Source organism: Lonchura striata, chromosome 4 (assembly GCF_050655825.1).
Source record: "Lonchura striata isolate lonStrDom1 chromosome 4, ASM5065582v1, whole genome shotgun sequence".
NCBI lineage: Eukaryota > Metazoa > Chordata > Aves > Passeriformes > Estrildidae > Lonchura > Lonchura striata.
In genome coordinates, this window is record NC_140706.1 from 355120 (window position 1) to 374884 (window position 19765).

Here is a 19765-nt window from a genome sequence, read left to right on the forward strand (position 1 = left end):
TCTTTTTTGGGATTGTTCAGCCTGGAAAATAAAAGGTTTTGGGTTGACCTAATTGTAGCCTTTCAGTACCTGAAGGGCCCACCAGGAAAGATGGAGAGAGATTTTACAAGGGCCTGGAGTGACAGGACACAGGGAATGGCTTTCCACTGCCAGAGGGCAGGGATGGATGGGATATTGGGCAGGAATTGTTCCCTGGGAGGGTGGCAGGCCCTGGCACAGGGTGCCCAGAGCAGCTGGGGCTGCCCCTGGATCCCTGGCAGTGCCCAAGGCCAGGCTGGAGCAGCCTGGGACAGTGGGAGCTGTCATTGCTCCCTGCAGGGCATGAGATGAACTTTGTCCCTTCCAACCCAAAACTTTCCATGATTCTGATTGTTTTCTGGGCAGGTTGACAGTGGAAGGAGGGAGGCTCAGGGCTACATCCTATCCCCAGCTATCTGTGGTGTGGAACCAGGAGAGCAGAGAGGAGGAAGATGTGTGACCTTGAGGACCAAAATAAAAATTCCATGGAAAGGGAAGATTGTGCCCACAGGGACTCACAATGAGAGTTTCTGCTGCACACGCAGGGTTCATTGGTTGGAAAGGGCAGAGGAGGGGAGAGGGTCTTGCCAGGGGCTGAGAGATGAGCTAAATTCTGAGCATGCTGCTGAGCATCCTCATGGGTCGGGAGGGACTCTAAAGGTCATCTCTCCATGGTCTGCCATGGGCAGGGACAGCTTCCACTGTGCCAGGTTGCTCTCTGTAACCCAAGTGCCATCCTCCAAGCTCTGGAATTCAGCTGAACTGTTTTATTAACAGTAGAATAAGTAAGATACTTGAGTCTCTCCAAAAGAAAACCAGCTTTGTGTTGGTTTCTTGCTCCCCCCATAAGGCAGAAGTCCATGGGCTCTGTTCCTGCAGTTCCTTCTCCATGCTCTCCATTACCTCTGGCAGTTGAGTCTCTGGGATACAGCACCAGGGTGTGCTTGTTCCCTTCAGGAAAAGCTTTACTCTGAGTTTGGTGCCTTTGCTGGGGGTGGGGAATGAAGAAATCTGCTGTCATAAACCAGGCAGCAGCTTCCATCATGCAGCATGTATTTATCTACCTGGCACAGACCAGCAAACGCTGCTGCAGTCATTGCAGTGAATGGGAGATATGGAAAGTTTTAAGTTTCATTTTGCTTGCTGTTGTCTCCTTTTGTCTTTTTTATTGAGCAGCAGTAATTTAACAGCATGTTTGACTCCTGATCGGGCTTTTTCATGGCTTACATTGCATTGAGTTTCTGTTGAATATTTGAGTACTGTGGTGTAGTTGGATGCCTGATGGAAAAAGAACTAATTATTTCATTAACACCAGAGTGGAATTTGTCCATACCAAACAAGAAAACAGAAAGCACTGAGTGTATTGGATAAAATAGTGTTTCTCAGCTTTTTTAGCTGATGTGGAACAAAAGAAGAAACTCTCCTGAACATGTACTCATTGGTGAACACTTGCATCCCAATCTATTATTGCATCCCACAGTAGCACTGATCCTGTGTACTTGTGTTGGACTTGGGGGGCCCAGGTGAGAACATGCTTTAGTTTCTGGGCTGGGCTGTTGCATTTGTGCTTTCTAATGACACGCTGAAGCTGGGTGTTGATCATTCAGGTAAAACCTTCACAAGAGTGCAGGGAGAGGAAGATGGGCACAGACACTGAGGGTCAGCAAGGGATCCAGTCCTCTGCTCCTCCAGGGAGAAAGCTGACTGCCTATTATAATCAGAATCACAGATTCAGAGGGTCCTTAAAGCCCATCTAATCCCCTTGTCATGGACAAGGTCACCTTCCACTATAACAGGTTGCTTCAAGCGCCATCCAGCCTGGCCTTGAACACTTATTTTTGCTCTTGGGAAAATGTTCTTTACTGTGTTAATGCATAGAGTGCTGTTAAGGTGGTACACGGACTTAAATTCTGGAAATAGAATTTGGAGTATCGAATTGCCATGCTGATATCAGTGACAGCTGCTGATGAGGTCGATGGAACAAAACCCTCAGTCCTGTTGATTACATAAGCTGCTCCTTTGTTATTGAATTTAGGGAGAAATACAAGCCTTGTGTAGTGCTTGACTTTTTAATAGCCTGATTTTTATTAAGTGAATGTGTTTTCTCGTGATGACTCGTGTTTTGATTGTTGCTGACAGTGGTTTTAGCTTTGCTGGCTGTGTGCTGGAAGTCTGCCCAGCACAGCAGTGTGGTTCATGGCGGTTCATGCCCTGGGGCTTGGAGGAGCGATGCTGGGGGAAGAGGGAGGGTGTGACATGCTGTTTAACATTTGTTTTCTCCCACTGCTTGCCTCGATGCAGACTGTACCAAAGCCGATCGCGCTGGAGCCCTGCTTTGGGAACAAAGCAGCTGTTCTCTCTGTGTTTGTGAGGCTGCCTCGAGGACTTGGGGGTATTCCACCACCAGGACAGTCAGGTGAGGATTGCTGTGGTCTCTGATGGCTTGGAATTAACTCTGTACTCTTTCCCCGGCCTTACAGGCTCACCTTTCCTGATCCCACAGAAGCTGCTGTAGCCACAGTTCAGCTTGGGATGTGCTCGAGGTATTTTAGGCTCCCTGGTCTGGGCCCTGCTGGCTTCCAACTGGAGTTTTGAGTTAATTACTAATGTCAATTGATGGATGAACTTTTGATATTGGACTATGCTTTAATTAACAGCTGGGTGGGGGAAGGAGGGATCTGGCACAGGCATGTTTGCAGTAGTTACCTGTGAAGGTAACTTGTCACTTGGCCTATCTGACTTTGTTCCCAGCTCCATTTGCAGGGGAACATCAAGTCATAGAACCGTGGAAAGATTTGAGTTTGAAGGGACCTTAAAGCCCATCCAGTTTCATCTGTTGCCGTGGGCAGGGACACCTTCCACTATCCCAGGTTGCTGCAAGACCCATCCAGCCTGGCCTTGGACACTTCCAGGGATGGAGCAGCCACAGAGTTAGGTGTGCCAGGGCCTCCCCCCCTCACAGGGAAGAATATCCCATCTAACCCTGCCCACTGTCAGTTTGAAACCATTCCCCCTTGTCCTGTCACTACAGGTCCTTTCAGAGCATCTCTGACCTCCTCTTAGGAGCCCTGGACAAAGAGCTTTGCCCCATCCAGCTTAAGATTTCCTTGTTCTCCACCCCTTCCCATCTAAACCTGGTCTCAGGGCACTGGGACATCATTTCCTGGGCAGTGTGGGATTTAACTGGGGTTCTCCAGTGCCCAGTGAGCTTGGTGAAGCAAAGACTTTAGAAAGAGAGTTAGCAGGGTTAGAATTGGATGGTTTGGTGCTGAGCTGGATTGAGCTAAGTCCCGGATGTGGTTTGTCTGCAAACAGAGCAGGGAGGCCCTGGCATGGGGTGCCCAGAGCAGCTGTGGCTGCCCCATCTCTAGAATTTTCCAGGTCAGGTTGGACAGGGCTTGGAGCACCCCGGGACAGTGGAAGGTGTCCCTGCCCATGGCAGGGAGTGGAACCTGGACAGGCTTTGGGGTGCCTTTCAACCCAGACCATTCCAAGACTCCCTCATCTGCCATGAGGAGGTTGCAGAGGTGATTTATCCACGGGAAGGGCAGTGAAACCGCCACACACATTTGCTTTCAGGCTTATTTTAGTCTATCTACTAAAGCAGAGAAAGGCACCTTCAATATTAATGGTTCAGGCTTCAATGTTGAGAGTTTTACATCCAGTAATACCCGCCCTTATTGCATCTTTTCCTCCTGCTGTTGCTTCTAATTAAACACGCAGTATTTCAGCTCCTTTCAGAGCCTGGAGTTTAATCCTTGGGCCACAACACTTTTCTAGTTTATTAAAAAATTCTACACAATTTGTGGCCCGGAGGGGTTTTCTCAGCTCTTTCTGAAGGTTTGCTGCTGTAGCTGTTCTGGTACCTGACTGTTGGTTCTGTTGCCCAGGTCTTGCAGTGGCCAGTGCACTGGTGGACATTTCACAACAGATGCCAATTGCCTACAAAGAGAAATCAGGCACCGTCCGAAATCGGAAGCAGCAGCCCCCTGCACAGCCAGGAACCTGTATTTGATGCATGGACATCAGAAACTGTCTAGGGTTTTAAACAAAATGGAAAAGTAATACCAAGGAGGAGGAAGATTTCCAAGTTGTGTCCCAAGAGACTAGAAGCACCCGGAAAAAACCACAACTTCCTTGAATCCAGTTTTTTTCTCTCATCTACGTGCTAGTTGGCTTTATTTGACAACTGCTCCACTTAAGTTTTACTGACACATGGCTTCAGATTGCTCCTTGTTTTCTTCAAGTTTAAAGCAAAATGATTTTCTTGCAGGTGCGGTGAGGTCCGACACCATCATTCCCGGTCAGTGTAAATACAACAGTAGTCCAATGAATGACACTCAGGTTTCTACATGGAAAGTGCTTTTGTAGTTCATGTATTTATCAAACTGTACAAAAAGAAAAACATCCAGTGTTTACAGGTGTCAGCTCTCAACACATAAACACTACTATTAATCTTCAAAGCATCTTTATTCTTTGTTTTCTTTTAATATTTAATTGTTCCCTCATTATTTCAGTGGAACTCTCTTCCAGGCTCAGCCTTTTTGTGTCATCATGGTCCAGGAATGCAAAAGCTGGGATGGTTTAGAGGTTGATGTTGCTCAGACCACATGAAATAACTGGAAAGTTGGATGTTGCTTTGGAAAGACTCAGTGTTTACATAGTCTTAACCTGCTTGGAGTACACCACACACAAGTGCCTAGATGTGAACAGATCTAGGGAGTGAGGAGACTGCTACACACGCTGCTTTTCCACATAATTAAATTCCTTTAAAGGTATGTATGCTCACATCTAGAGTCACCCAAGGCCCTCTGTGTCCTCTGACTGTGCAATCAGAGGAAAATCACATTTTCCTGACCAACCAAATACTCACCCAGGTGCAAATATCTGGAAGACAGGCAGAGTTTCAGTATCCCATAAGAAAACTGCTGGTTTCACCAGCATTTTCATAGAAGCAGTCTGTGTTCCATGTTAGACACATCACATTTTCCTGATTTTGGCCTCTTTCCTCCCCCTTCCCTCCTGCCATTCTTCTGGATGAGAGCTGAGCTTGGAGTCATTGCTCCTCAGTGGTTATGGTTTGCTCCATCTTCTTACAGGGTGTAAAAAGCAACACTCCGGGTGCCAGATCACGTGAGGATGACGTAAAAAGAGTTTTAAATAAAAATCAAACAGAGCAGCTTTGTTTTGCCACAGGTTTGAGTTCTACATTATCATATCCTGATATTTCCTGTTGGTTTTGAGCTCTGTTGGAGGTTGAAGAAGTTGCTGGTTGGTGAAAGGATGAGTCTTGCAAACAGCAGAGAGAAGGTTTGGTGTTTGGGGGTGCATGAAACCATCTGAACTGCTCAGACAAGCTCGGACTGTGCTCTGAGGCTCAAGGCTGGACTGAGCCCACCCATCTGCGTGTGGTGGTGTTGCGTGTCCCTGGAGCTGGGAATGTGGCACGGGGCCTGGTGGGGCTGCAGTGGGGGCAGGTGGTGGTGGAGGTGCCAGAGGAGGTGTGTACCTACGGCTCACCACAGCAGTCGTGATCCAGCAGCTCACTGAGCTGCTGCTTCTGCTGGGGACATCTGATATTTAACAAATGGAGAAGTAGCACGTGGAAGGGAAGTGCTCTTGGATCTGGCCAGGCAGCAGCTTTCCAAATTGAAACCCAAATAACTGCTCCTTTTTTTGTGCGTATTCTGGTAATCGGTCACATACCAGCCATGCCTTTTTCCTAACCATGTACTTAGAAGAAGCTCTTTGGAGCAGGGCAGCATTGCAGTCAAGAGCTGAATTGCTGTGTGTGTGTCCAGACAGTGGTGATGGGAAGAGCCTGATGGCTTAAGGACTGTGGTGGATGATAATTCTGATTTAATGTTCATTCATTTAACACATGTAATGGGACTGCAAAAAAATATTGGGACTGCATAAAAATATTGGGAAAAATGCATTATATATATAAATATATATAAATGCATCTGTTTCTAAAGTAGAAGTTACAGTGTTATGTGGGAAGAAGGAATTAGGATCGGAAAAGGGTTGAGATTTGTCTTAGAACAAAGGGATTTAGGCAATTTAAGTTTTACCTGATGCACGGATTACCTCAGACAGATTCATCTCCTGATAATATTTTCTAGCTTGCTCAGTGATAGGGTTAATCTGAACTGGAGAAATAAGACTGGACTAAAATCCCTCCCCTGGTACTGTGTATTTTCAGCCACGATGCACATCCTGATGTTTGCAGATTTCTTCTTGCTGTTTTCGTGGGGAGAGTTGCCAGCTCGGATGGTGAAAGCCCCTGTGCTTGAGTTTCCCTCTTCAGGACAGCTCTTGGCAGGTGCTTAAAGTTATTGGGTTTTCCTGATCACAAACAGCTTTCAGAACTGTAGGCCTGGAGGGGTGATACATTTTTACATTAATAAAAAGACATAAATACAGAGTTTGGGATGTTTTCTTACTCCTGGAGAGCTGGGCTGTCTGGTCTGCAAAGCCTACAGTGTGCCAGGAGTGTGGCCAAAATGAGGTGTCAGATTCTGAAAAAATGAGCAGAAATGATCAAAGTCAAGGTTTATCAGAACCAAGAAATGTAAATAGAGCAATAAGAGTTACTTATGTTACTAAAAGGAACTGGCTCTTTTAGGATGTGGCTCTAGCCTGCATCTGATCTCCATCCTGATGAAGGAGAAGAGAATTCTCATACATAGCTCCACTGCAGTTTCATCCCAGCTTAGAGGTAAGCAGGGAGAAACATGGGAAAGGATAGGGGAAAGAGGAATTGCTGGCAGCTTATCATCAGGCCAGTATCAAAAGTGAAGGACTTTTGGGTTTGTTTCATTTGGAGGTGAGGTGGGAGAGAAAGAACAACCTTATTTCATGGGAGAATTTGTAAAGAAATGACAAATGACACACAGATTTTGCACTTGTACATAAACTCTACAGTAACGTGCAGAACATGGAGAGATTTAAAGTGTATATAAACCAGAAAAAATATTGAATGTATTTTTGATGATTTAAAATTATGTATGAGTTTTGTCTTAATAACTCCTTCATCTGATCAGTAGCAGATAACTCCAGAGCTTTAAACACCAGACTATATAGTGATATCTTGCAAAGCAGGGAGGCATAACTTGACTTCTGTGTGTTCAAATGTATTTCACTTACATGTAGAAACCAAGTTAAATAATGGCTTTTCCATTTGAAAGGGGGAAAAGCAACAGTTGGATACAAGTAATAAATGTCCTTAAAGTGGTCACCATGTGGAGGATTAAATCAGTCGTTTAAGGCCTTTGTTACTAAAATTGTGGCAGTGTTTCCACTCAAAATCACTATTTTCAGGTGTTTATAACTAGCTGAAATTCAGCATTTGACATTTCAACCCTCAGAAGATTTTCATTCTCTGAGAGGAGCCTTTAAAGAAATTAGTAATGAAATTTCAGAGCTGTTGGGGCCCTTTTGCTTGAGAAAAAAATGGTGCCAGTGGATCTCCAAATAACTAATTTTTTTTTTTAATTCACCATTTTCCATGGTTTTTAGCTCAGAATTTTCTCTGGGGTGATGTAGCATGACCTTGCCATGCTCTGGCTCAATATTTTGGATACAAGAATATTCATAAGACACAACTTTTCAGTTGTTATTACCACTTTTCCTGGGCTTGAAACACATTGTAGTGAAATTACCAAAATAAAGCTATTTATGATGGGGCAATGCCTGCGACTCGCATCAAGCCATGGCATGTAATATCCCAAACTGGGTGGTGTGGTACCATGGACGTGGCAGCTCTGCTGGCAGAGCGCACTCCTGAGGGGCAGCTTGTGTCCTGAAGGGTGCCAGGAGCAGAATTCCCTGCAGGAGCCCTGACCAGGCTCCCCAGGCTTGGCTTTGTGGGGTGGCTGCAGAGGGCACTCGGCTTGCCTGGCCCTGCATGAGCTGAAAGGAGCTTTGAGGCTGAAATCCGGCTCTGGGCCTCTTCCACGGCCCCTGGGGTTCAGGGCCATGGGGCTGGGCTGGCCCTTGGCTGCTCTGGGTCTTCCCACTGCTTTTCCTTCTCATGGGACCCTGAGCTGGGGGCAGCAGCAGCTGCAGCGTGGAGCCTCAGCCCCTTCCCAGGAGAGCGGGGTTGGTTTTCTGCGCTGTGAGAGAGCGAGGGGCAGGCTCTGTGTCCAGAGCAGCCCTGGCCCCTGCGCCAGCCCCGGGAGCTGCGGCCGCTCTGCCCGCCGGGGCTGCTCCCCCTGGGCACACCCAGAGGGAGCAAGGGGAAGGAGCAGGGGCTGCCTTGGCAGGGCCCTGCAGGAGGGGGACGGGCTTGGGGGGCTGTGCTCGAGTGCTGGGGCTGCAGAGGGCAGGGAGGGATGGCTCGCTGCGCTCCTCATTTCTGGCTGTGTTCTTCGCAGTGTTACACAGATTCCTGCTTGCTCTGTTGGTAGCTGCTGAAGCGAGCTGAGTTTCCGTGCCAGGACTACTACAATATGTGTATCTGCTGATTTTTTCTACATCAGGGCAGGTTTTGTTCAGTCTGTTTCTTTGTTCACACAGACTATTTGTGTGCGTCTTCCAGGTACTAGAATTCTTTACACATTTCCTCTCCATTTAGTATTGATTCCACAAGCCTCACCAGTAGAAAAAAAGAAAAAAAAACCCCAATTGTCTCAGAGTGTATCACATGTCAGTCCATTAAAAAAAAAAAAAGAAGAAAAAAAAAGAATTTTATATTACTCTGGAATTTGTGCACAATTAATGTTCTTTAAACTAAGATCCTTGAATTAATTGTATTCTGAATTTTTCCCCTCTTTGTTCTGTAATTATTTATGATTCTTATCTGTGTTCAGACTTGAGCTTAGTTTGTTAATATGTATAATTTAGCATTTATTGCATTCATATGTAAATAGGAGCAAGTATTGTAAACTATTTCATTGCTGGGGTTGTGGGTGTTATACATACACACATTTAGGATTGCAGTTTTTTGGTATAATTTTTTGTATTGTAAAATAACAGCTAATTTAAAGCCGGAACGAGAAAATTCTTGGGAGGTCTGTGCATTTTAAATACAAATGTGAAGTACATGTATATAAACAAAAGTAAATAATGCAAATCTTTCCTCTGAAATAAAAAGTAGTTGATCTGGTTAAAAATTTCCCCTTATTTATTTTCTTAAAATGGGGGGGGGGGGGGATAATTCAAAGTGTTTTGAAGGCTTCTGGCTGAGGTGAGGTGAGTTTCTGTTGTGGTGGTGGTGGGTATCAATGGGCTCCTGGCAGGTGCTGAATTTGGGAGGAGGAAGTATGGACATGTCCTCTGCCAGAGGATGGGGGATGGATGGACGTAATTCAGAGTTAAATCCATAGATTTTAAAGGCAGAGACAGTCATTAAATAGTTTCCATTTCTACGCTCAGGTTCACCCCTCAGGGTAAGAACCTTTCCTGACCTCCGGCCTGACCCTCCCTGTCCCTGTACAGAGAGCAGAAATCAGAGCTGCCCCTCCTGACGTAACCCCAACAGAACTACAAAATCTCAGCCCCTTCCCTTTATCACTCTTGCTAATAATTTTTTTCCAGTAAATGTCTTCGTTTAAATCCAAAGAGGGAAAGCACTTACCTTTGTTTGTTAGCTGGTGCAAGGCTTCTTGCCCTTCACAAAAGCTTAAAATCTGATGAAATAACTCACTGAAGACAGCCTGTCTCATGGTTATTCAGGAGCTGGGGAAGTGACACTACAAGCTGACAATAAACATCTTGCTGTGGAAGCAAGACTCTGGAAAGATCAGCTGGAATTTTTGACTGACAGACACTCCACTTGAGAAACTGTAAAAGATACACCAAACTTTCACAAAGCAAAAGTCTTCTGCACGTTCCCTAGAAATTTGTGGGGTTTTTTCCCAGAGTTGGGGCATCAATTTTGTGGTTACTCTCTCAAGGGCTGAGTGGAAGGACGCTGTGTACTCTCTGGGTGGTAAGTTCCACTGACTCCTGTTCTCTACTGTGTCTTTGCTAGATTTTATATATATAACAATAATACATAGCAATATATATTTAATATATAGCAATAACCTTAATGTCGTGCAGTGTTTTATGTAACTTCTCAGTAGTTCTCTTGTTTTGTACTGTGTAGTAACTGTTCAAGGCCTTTTGTCTGTTCCCTCCTGTCTGTTCAATAAATAACACATTTTATAATAGCCCTAATCAGCCAGCCTCAAGATCTTGTGAGCCAGAGGGATTGAGGTGCAGGTCACCTAAGCAGAGCTGCTGCCAAAAATCTGAGCCTAGGGCAGGGTTTGTCTAAAGCTGTCACTTGATCCGTGACACCCAGAAATCCATGGTTCCAGTCCTGCCGGGACGCAATCCGCTGTTCTCCATTTATTTTTATGTCACTCTCCAACTTTGGAATTAAGCACTGCTGGGATGAAGCAGAGTTGAACCTGACATTTATGAGCCATGAGGGTTTCAGCCACAGTCGCCTCCGAAGGCTGTTGTGCTGCTTCATTCCATGGCATTAAACTGGGATGCAGGAGCCCAATTCCAGCAATTGCTGCAGAGCTGAGCAGAGGATGCCAGGCTGACAGCACAGCATGGGGTGTCCAGACTTGAAATGAAATGAGCAGGGGGTAGTGGTTTTAGAGCTGCTTTAAATTTATTTTGGACAGCAGGAAAAGCCCCGGAGGGCTGGAGCCATTTTTCATCCCTGCTCTGATTTTTCTTGTATTGTAGCAAAGAAAAGGGGCTGGAAGGGAAGAGAGCATGGAGGTTTTCCAAGGCTTTGTGTCCATCCAGAATGATGGTCTTTGTTATCAGCTGTCATTAATGAACAGTTTTGGGTAAGGAGCTAGAGAGGAATTTGAGGTCCAGCTTTTCTTTCCACAAACCTTAAATATCAACCACCCACAGCAAGAAGGGACTTTAAGTCTTTTTAAAAACCAGTTTAACTCTCCCAGAAATCCTGGAGTGGAGGCTGGGTGGTGTTTCTTCCACCCAGGAAAAGGTGAGGTTTGGGGCAGCTCTTGGGTAGTTCCACATGGCTGGTTGGTGGTAAATAATCTCCAACATGGCAGAAACATCAACATTTCCTTTTTTCCCCATTGATGGGAAGAGAGGAGGAAGAGAGGTGTACAAAAGAGCCAGAGTTCCATAGCCAATTACCATTTGGGAAAAAAGAATTAGCAGGTTCTTTAATTTCTTCCTGGGGTTTTGGTTTTTGAACTAATCAAGCAGCAAGGCAGGCATTGCAGGGACAGAGTGGTAGCACTGAGATCTTGCCAAAGGCATAAGGTGGGGGGAGATTTTCTAATGAGGTGACAACACCTGTTGATGATTTTTCTGGCTGGTGGACCCAGGTGTCAGCATCACTGGAGGTGGGTTGAGCTCCTCACATTCCCCATTGCAGGGTGGCTGGGAACAGCAACACATCCCCAGACAGTGTCAGAGTCCCAACACCCTTGGCCACGGGAGTTTGGGACACCACTGTCACCCTGTGGAAGCTCTGAGCTAAGGTACAGGATGTCCTAAAGGCACCTCTTCTCCTTGGTGACTCCTGAGACTCAGTGAAAATCCTGGGATTTGGGATCTGCACTAGAGATGTCTCAGAAGAGACAAATCTTCCCCACAAAGAAAGAACAAGATCTCAGGGTTCAAACTGCATTGAAATGGGATGTTTTTCATTGGCATGTAGGGTTGGGACAAGGGGGAATGGCTTCCAACTGCCACAAGGCAGGGATGGATGGGATATTGGGAATAAATTCTTCCCTGTGAGAGTGTAAGACCCTGGCACAGGGTGCCCAGAGCAGCTGTGGCTGCCCCTGGACTCCTGGTAGCATCCAAGGCCAGGTTGGACATTGAGGCTTGGAGCACCTGGGACAGTGGGAGGTGTCCCTGCCACGGCAGGGTGTGGAATTAGATGGTCTTCACAGCCCCTTCCAACTCAAACTATCCCATGATTCTTTGATCAGCTGCAGGATAAGGGCCTTCCTTTCCCCTCTTCTCTGTGTTCCTGGGCCACATGCATCACTCAGAAACTACATCTGCAGGGAATTTAGCCAAAAAAACACTGACTGGGCCACTCTGGCTCTACCAAGAAGGACAGCACCTTTCCCCTCTTTGTTTCCCTGCTGCTGACAAGAAGCACAGGTGCAGCTCCATGAGCCTGTGAAGGCAGGGGCTGTTTCTGATCTGCCCCCATCCATGGTGACCAGCAATGCCATGGGAAGATGGGATTTAATCTCTCTTGGTCCTCATGCTGATCCCTGAATTCAGTTTGGAAGTAGAAATTCAGTGGGTAGGCCTGGACTGTGGTATCTGACCATGAATGGGGATGGGGAATTGGAGCAGAGCTTGGACATGTCTGGTGTCTCCATCCATGCATCCATCCATGCATCCATCCATGCATCCATCCATCCATGCATCCATCCATGCATCCATCCATGCATCCATCCATCCATCCATCCATCCATCCATCCATCCATGCATCCATCCATCCATCCATCCATCCATCCATCCATCCATCCATCCATCCATCCATCCATCCATCCATCCATCCATCCATCCCACCTGCTGTTCTATCAGCTCTGCTCTCCAGGCTGCAGCCACAATGTGCCTACAACAGAGTGACTGACAGGATTTCCATTGACATGTTCCCTGGGATCCTTGCTCCCACCAGAAATCATTTCCACTTCCCCTTAGAAAAAAACCCTACAAAACAACTTGAACATTTTTCATGTCAGAGCTAATTCTGCAGCTTTTCCCTTTGGCAAATATCCACTATTTTTGCAGAAATTCAGTGTTTTAGTAACCGAAGCAAAACGTCTCCATCCCTATCAGCATTTTAGCACTGTTTGCTTGGAGATAACGTGTGGTAAATCGTTGTTTCTGATTTCAACATCCCCTTGCAGCAGCTGAACATCAGCTGCAGGATTTAACTTGTGCTGTGATGGGGACTGTGGATCCTCTCTGCAGGTCTCTCCTTCCAACCTGCTGTGCTGCCCCAGGCTCTGGTGTGCCATGGAAACATGGAATGGTTTGGGCTGGAAGGGACTTTAGACACATCTGGTCCAAGCCCCTGCCATGGGCAGGGACACCTTCCACTAGACCAGACTGCTCCAAGCTCTGTCCATCCTGTCCTGGAGGCTGCACAGGTAAGAAAAGGTAAGACCTTTTCTCTGGGAACGTGGAAAAATCCCTTCCTGTGCTCTTTCCTCAGTGTTGAATTTCTGTGGCTGTAGGAGGGAGTGGAGCTCAGTTCTGTTGTGGGTACAGCCAGCACCCCCAAAACCATACCCAGACCCAGAGATGGGGTAGAACTGAGGGTCAGCCCAAGCTTCTTCCAGCTATTAGTGCTTCTCCTGCTCCAGAATCTCTTTGCCCTAAATTTAGGACGATTTGCAGGCTTCCTTGGAGCCAGTGGCTCCATCCCAGAGCAGGGCTGCTGCAGGCAGCCCCTGAGCTGAGCCCCACGTGCTGTCCCTGTGCAGAACCTGGGGCAGTCTCACTGGGGAGTTCTGAGAGCCCCGTGAATGCCAGGACCCCTGAGCCCCCCCAGCTCCTCCACCCCACCCTGTGGCCCTGGACTGCCCCCCAGTTTTGGGTGCTGACCTCAGGCGAGCAGCTGCCAAGAGCCAGGGAAAATCCCTCAGACCTGCAAGGCTTCCACAGCATCCTTCATGTTCAGCTGGCTGCAACCTCCCAGGAATTGTCCTTTGAGCCAACAAAGCCCAGCCTGGGTGCTGTGGGGAGGGAAAAAGGGGCTGTGTTTGGAGCTGTGTTTGGGGCTGGGTTTGGGGTTGGGAGGAGCTGGGTTTGGGGCTGGGTTTGGGGCTGGGTTTGGGGCCGAGAGCAGCCCTCAGAGCTGTCTGCAGCTCCTGCCAGGGACAGCTCCAGTCTCTGCTCTCCGAGACCAGGGACAAGACCTGAGTGAACAACTGGAGCTAGCTGGGCCAGGGCAGGTTTAGGTTGGATTTTAGGGAAAGGTTCTTCCCCCAGAGGTGCTGGCACTGCCCAGGCTCCCCAGGGAATGGACACGGCCCCGAGTCTGCCAGATCTCCAGGAGTCTTTGGACAGCACTCCAGGGATGCCCAGGGTGGGATTTTGGGGGTTTGGGCAGGGACAGGGGCTGGATTTGATGATCCCTGTGGGTCCCTTCCAGCTGAGGATATTCTAGGATTCCATGGTTCCAGCCAAGCATGGCTCATGTGAGCCCCAGAGAACATCCCCCAGGTTCTTCCAGCTGCCCTTCCAGCAGAGGAGTAGAGCTCAGCACCACCCAGGACGTGCTGACAGGGACAAGCTGGCACAGCAGGCAGGAACGAGGGGTCAGGAAAATGCGTGTGTGCTTTATTCATGGATATGTTTGAATATTGACATGTACAGAAAAGGTAAGTACAAGTTTGGCCCCAGTTTGGGCTGGCACCCACCACCCTCCCCTCGAGCAGGGGCGCACATGGGGTTCCTGCTCCAGCACCATCTCCCAGCCCTGGGTCTCCCTCCCAGCTCCTGCTCCCACCTGGACAATGCTGGACATGATGTGACATGACAGGTATAAGTACATACACAAAATTTCACAGGCTCTCAGGGCTGCCAGTCACTGGGAATAGTGCTGTGCAGCCAAAAAATTACAGTTCAGTGCCTGCAGAAAGTCTGGCTGGTTCTTTAAATGTGATTTTTCCCTTTCTTTTTCCCATGATTCTTTGTGCTTATGGAAGTTGTCAGGAATGGAGCAATTCCTAAAAAAAAATTGTCTCTCTTTCTGTGTCTTGGCTTGCTCAGTCTTTTGCCTTTCCAAGCAGCTGCTATGACTTCTGTGGTTAATCAAGAGACTTAAAAATGAAGATCCATAGTTCACTTCACAGAAATCAGCAGAGGTGGAATTTCATCCAAAAAAATTACTGACTTTTCACAAGGAAAAAGCAGTGGTCTGTGCACACATGTTGGTGGGTGGGAAGAGAGTAATCATGTTTGCTTCCTCCAAAAGAAAGGTTCAAAAGTCATAATTTTTTGCAAAGTTTGATTCATGAACGGGCTTGGAGGGAGAATCAACATTAAATACTGGTGAAAATAGTAAAATAATCAGAATAAAGCCATGAAAGTTTTGGGATAATTTTTTTTTGTTAATTCCCACTCCCCAGCTCTTTCCTGTGGATGAGAGGCTCCTTGCCCTGTGCCTCATCCATTTCATCCCAAAGCATTCCTGAACCCAAGGAACCCCCAGGAGGGCAGAACCTGGCCTGGGACAGGGCTTGGAGGACGGGACACGGGAACTGAGGATCTGGCTGGGCTCTGATGCCTGAGACAACTCACATCTGCAGAGCCTTTGAAGCAAGACAGCTCTGGCAGTGTCCAAGGCCAGGCTGGATGGGGCTTGGGAAGCCTGGTCTGATGGAAGTGTCCCTGCTCATGGCAGGGGCTGGAAGGAGATGAGCTGTAAGGTCCCACCTGACTCATTTCATGACCCCATGATATAAATCCAGGGGAGATGATGATGTTGCACTGAAATCCTTAAAGCAGGGGCTGATGTGGGACATGGTGCTGGGATGAGGTAACCTCTGGAGGTCTCCTCCATCCCATCCAGTCCTTGAGCAGGATTCTCCACACCTCTTTCTACAGCATACCAGTCTGAAGGGAGAGGTGAGGTGGGGCTGCCAGGCATGCTGGCCACCCAGAAAAACTCTTTCTCTGCTGAATGAGAAGGAAATGGCCAAGTGGCACTTCAGCATCACTGACACTGACATATGAGAGACACAGGCGTGGGTGCTCCTGGAAAGCAGCTGACACTTGTGTCCCCACCCTGTGCACAACTGAAAGCTGGTGGTTAGATGGGGCCAGATGTGTGAAAAGCAGAGCATGGCTGCGGGACTGGAAAGGAAAGGGGCAGAAGAATGCAATTCCCAGCATGACCCCGTGGTGCTGAGGTAGTTCCTTGCCTTTGAAGGGCTGAGCAGTCAGGGTTTCATCCCTCTTCACCTGCAGCTCCGAGGACTCAAGCTTTGGGTCACTTGCTCTCAGGGACACTGCTGTCCTGGACAAAGGGGAGATGTTCACAGCAGCTCTGTGCATGTGTGGAGTCACTTTGAAAGGGCTTTCCTGCCTGCAGCTCTCCCTCCTGTCCCCTTGCCTGGTTGGAGTGAGCCCCTTGGTCACCAAGTTCTCACACACAGCTTTTAGCCCAGGCTGTGACTCCTCACCCTGCACACAAGCCTTGGAACTCGGTGGGTTCCGTGCACAGCCCTGGATCAGGAAACCCGGGTGCTACAGCCCTGAGGGCCTCAGGGAGCAGCACTTTGGACAGGATGCAGCAGGAGGATTTCTGTTCATGTCAGACACATCCACAGGTGTTCAGCTGAAAGCCAGAGTGGTTTCTTGTTGGAACAAAAGCCAAGGAAATTGCTGCAGTTTCTCAGAAAATCTGAAGCAATAAACAATGGGAGAGGTTTTGCAGGAAATGGGAATAAAAAGCAATGGACTTTGCTGTGTCTGATGCTTCCTAAGCCTTTCCATTCATTCAAATGCCAAGGAATTAATGGTATTTATTGGAGGAGCACAAACCAAGGAATAAATGGACTCCTGCAAAGGCCAGGCCTAAATACACTCAGGGGGATTCTGGAGCTATTGCTCTTCCTCCCATGGCACTCAGCCTGGGTAAGCATTTATCCTGGGAAACCTCACTCTTCCTTACATCTTCCATCCTGGCTTTAGTAAAGGGGCTCAGTCCCGCAAGAGGGCACTGGGACTCCTCAGCTCTCCTCCTCGAGGAAAGACCCTGGGATGCTCAGGTAGTCCAGGGTCACAGACCTGCCTCCCTGTGCCCCAAGATACTGGAGGGACAATGATCCTCACTTTCCTCCCCTGGGCTCTGGCTAGGAAGAGAGGGTCACTTCAGCAGCCCTTGCTTAAATGACACTTGCACTGAAAAAACAGAAACTGGCCAGAGGCAAACCCCGTGACCTGCTCACCTGGACACAGGTGGTTGCCTCTGTCAGTTTTTCAGGGAGGGGAATCTGTAGCAATCCATGATATAATTCATGACGTGGTGTTTCTTGGCTGGGTATTTCTGCCTTCAGGGTGGTTTCTAGCAAACCTCTCCCATCCTATCTCTTCCCAGGAAAATGAACAAAATACCTTGGCTGGAGACCCTGTGCCTATGAGACCAGTGGATGAACAAGTAGCAGGTGAGAGTGGGATGTGTTAGGCTCACATCAAACACTGCCCATGGGCTCACACACTGGCCCTGACAGAGAAAGGGTAGCCTGGAGTGGGACAATATTGGCCTCTGGTTGTTTGGATGTGACAAAAATGCCCCAAAACACTGAGCAGGACCAGTGGATAGAGATGTTTGGGTTGGGACACAAAAAATTCAGCCATAAACAAAATGCAACACACGTGTTTCTTCCTGAATACCGTCGATACAGGACACAGGTTCCCGTAAGAAGGAGGGCCCGAGGGGAGGTGACAGCTGGGATGTGGATGCTGGTTGCACTCTGGCCATGGTTTTGAGAGGGCGGATAATCCCTGCCAGTCAGTTCAGAGTGTGGTTACTTGGTCCTCCCCAGAGGTGCTTCAGGTTCCTCTCCAGTGAACAAAACCAACCACCTTCCCACCAGTTTTCTGGTTTCTTCAGCCTGAAGGAACCAGGTGTGTTGTCCTTCAGGTCCTGAGCAACCATGCAGACAGTCTGAACTCCACGTGTCCTATCAAGGGCCCCTCAGTGTGGGCTTCAGGAAACCTCCTGACAGGTCATCCATCCATCAAAAGTCTTTCCCCTGTTGGCTGGGGCAGGAAGAAGCATTTCCTTTGCAGCTCTCTTGGATCAAATCTCTCCTTCATCTTTTCCAAGGGAATTGTCCATGGCTTCAGCCCTAACCATGGAGAGCTGGAGAAACAACAACCAAGCTGTGGTGTGGAAAGGTGGCCAGGACCAAGAATGAGCTGGTTGTCAACAATGCTGATCATATAAAATCAAATAAACTGGCAGGCAGATGAGGAGGAGGAAGGGATGCTCAAACACTCAGCTTGCCTTCCCTTCCCCTCTCTTCTCCCTGCTCTCCTCCTGAAAAAGTTACTGGTCTGGTTGTTCAGTAAAGAAACCAACACAACTCGAGTCTCTGCCTGGTGTGTGCCAGCCCTGTCTCACATCACAGGGAGGCTCAGCACAGCAGGGGCGAGGAGAAGCCACATCTGCAGCAGAGAGGCTGCCCAGCAGGGAGGGGCTGCTGGGCTGGAGGTCCCTGAGGACAAACGAGTGGAGCCACGCAGGAGCCTCTCCTCTCCAGCCACCTGAAAGAGAAAGGAGACAGCGTGGGGTGAGAGCTGTCATGATCCTGCAATCATGAAATGGTTTATGTTGGAAGGGACCTTAAAGACCATCCAATTCTAACCCCCTACCATGGGCAGGGACACCTTCCAGTATCCCAGGTTGCCCCAAGCCCTGTCCAATCTGGCCTGGAACAGCTTCCCAGGGCAGCCACAGCTCCTCTGGGCACCCTGTGCTAGGATCTCCCCACCCTCACAGCCAAGAATTTAGTCCCAATATCCCTCTAACCCTGCCCTCTGGCACCATTCCCCTTGTTCTAGCATTCTAGCCCTTGTCCCCAGTCCCTCTCCAGCTCTCTTGGAGCCCCTTCAGGCACTGGAAGGTTACAATTAGGTCACCCTGAACTTCTTCATGATGAACAATTCCAATTCTCTATTTCTCCTCATAGGAGAGGGACTCTATCTCTCTAAACATACTGGTGTCCCTCCTTGATGCCTCAGAGCATTTGGGGCTCGGGGCTGTGCAGCCCCAAGTGTGTGCATGTGCAGAGGGACCAGGGCTGATTTCAGCACCCAAACTCCGGCTTGGAGGTCAGTGCAGCTCTTCAGGAGACGCTGGTGAAGGTGGTGTCACAGCAGGAGAGTAATTCGTGAGCACAGCACTTGTTTGGGCACTGGCTGGAGGTGTGTGTGCGAGGTGGGTGCCTGGAGCCTGGATGCCCTCTCAGGTCAGTGGCCATCCATGAATCTTACGGAACCACTGCTGGCCAGTGGTTTCACCTGGTGACCATAAAGGTGGGTGTGGAATATACCTCCATGGTGCTGGGACACATTTCACCAACTTTCCCCCTCAGGCCCAGAGGTGCCAACCTCATTAAAGGTTGAACAGGATCTGAATTTGAAGCTGAGTTCAAAGCCAAGACCCAGATCTCTAGTTTCCAGCAGGGACCACGATCCAGCAGCACTCACACCTCAGAGGAGGGATGTGCTGCTGCCACAAGGAGCTTGGAGATGTGGCAGGGCCATCCTCTACTGCAGCTGCATTTTCCAGCTTCCCACTTGCTGCTGGGAATCCTGTCCTGGTCACACAGTTCACAGCTTCTCCTTCTCTTCCAGAATGAAGTTCTCAGTGCTAGGTCTGGACCTGAGGCCACGACTTGGATCTCTCTAAGATATGGGGAGCGCCAGCTGAAGGGAAGCCCTCCAGACCTGTTGGGTGCCACGCTTATGGCCTGGTGAAGGTGTCCCCTTCAACAGTGCCACCAGTGCCCTGGAGAGCAGTGAGGAACCCTGAAGCCACTTTTCTCCACCTCCCAGCCTGCTACTCTGTGAAAACAGGGTGGAGAGTGGCGAATCAGGTGTTTTCCCAGCTAAAAAACAGTGATAAGCCTTAAAATAACCCCCACTTGGAAGGTATCAGTCAGCCCAGTGCAAAGCCCACGCTCAGTCCTTGGAGTCTAGTTAAAACTGACAGCTTCTGTAACCTGAACGTTCAGCAAATCAGGGTCACTGTTAATTATTCAATAGGAAAATA

The 19765-nt window shown here is 48.5% G+C and overlaps 2 protein-coding genes across 4 annotated transcripts in view; one reads left to right on the forward strand and one right to left on the reverse strand.

The window, feature by feature from the left end:
• ATRN (attractin) overlaps positions 1 to 7725 on the forward strand; it is a 143629-nt gene extending 135904 nt beyond the window's left edge. For both annotated transcript variants that reach the window (XM_077782656.2, XM_085577296.1), the window contains exons 28-29: positions 2320 to 2434; positions 3909 to 7725. In XM_077782656.2, coding sequence (XP_077638782.2) covers positions 2320 to 2434; positions 3909 to 4033 — 240 coding nt within the window. In that variant the 3' untranslated portion in view covers positions 4034 to 7725. The remainder of the gene's footprint in view (positions 1 to 2319; positions 2435 to 3908) is intronic.
• Positions 7726 to 14298: 6573 nt separating this feature from the next.
• Positions 14299 to 19765, reverse strand: part of LOC110480656 (GDNF family receptor alpha-4) — a 73932-nt gene continuing 68465 nt past the window's right edge. For both annotated transcript variants that reach the window (XM_021548767.3, XM_021548766.4), the window contains exon 8: positions 14299 to 18255. In XM_021548767.3, coding sequence (XP_021404442.2) covers positions 18109 to 18255 — 147 coding nt within the window. In that variant the 3' untranslated portion in view covers positions 14299 to 18108. The remainder of the gene's footprint in view (positions 18256 to 19765) is intronic.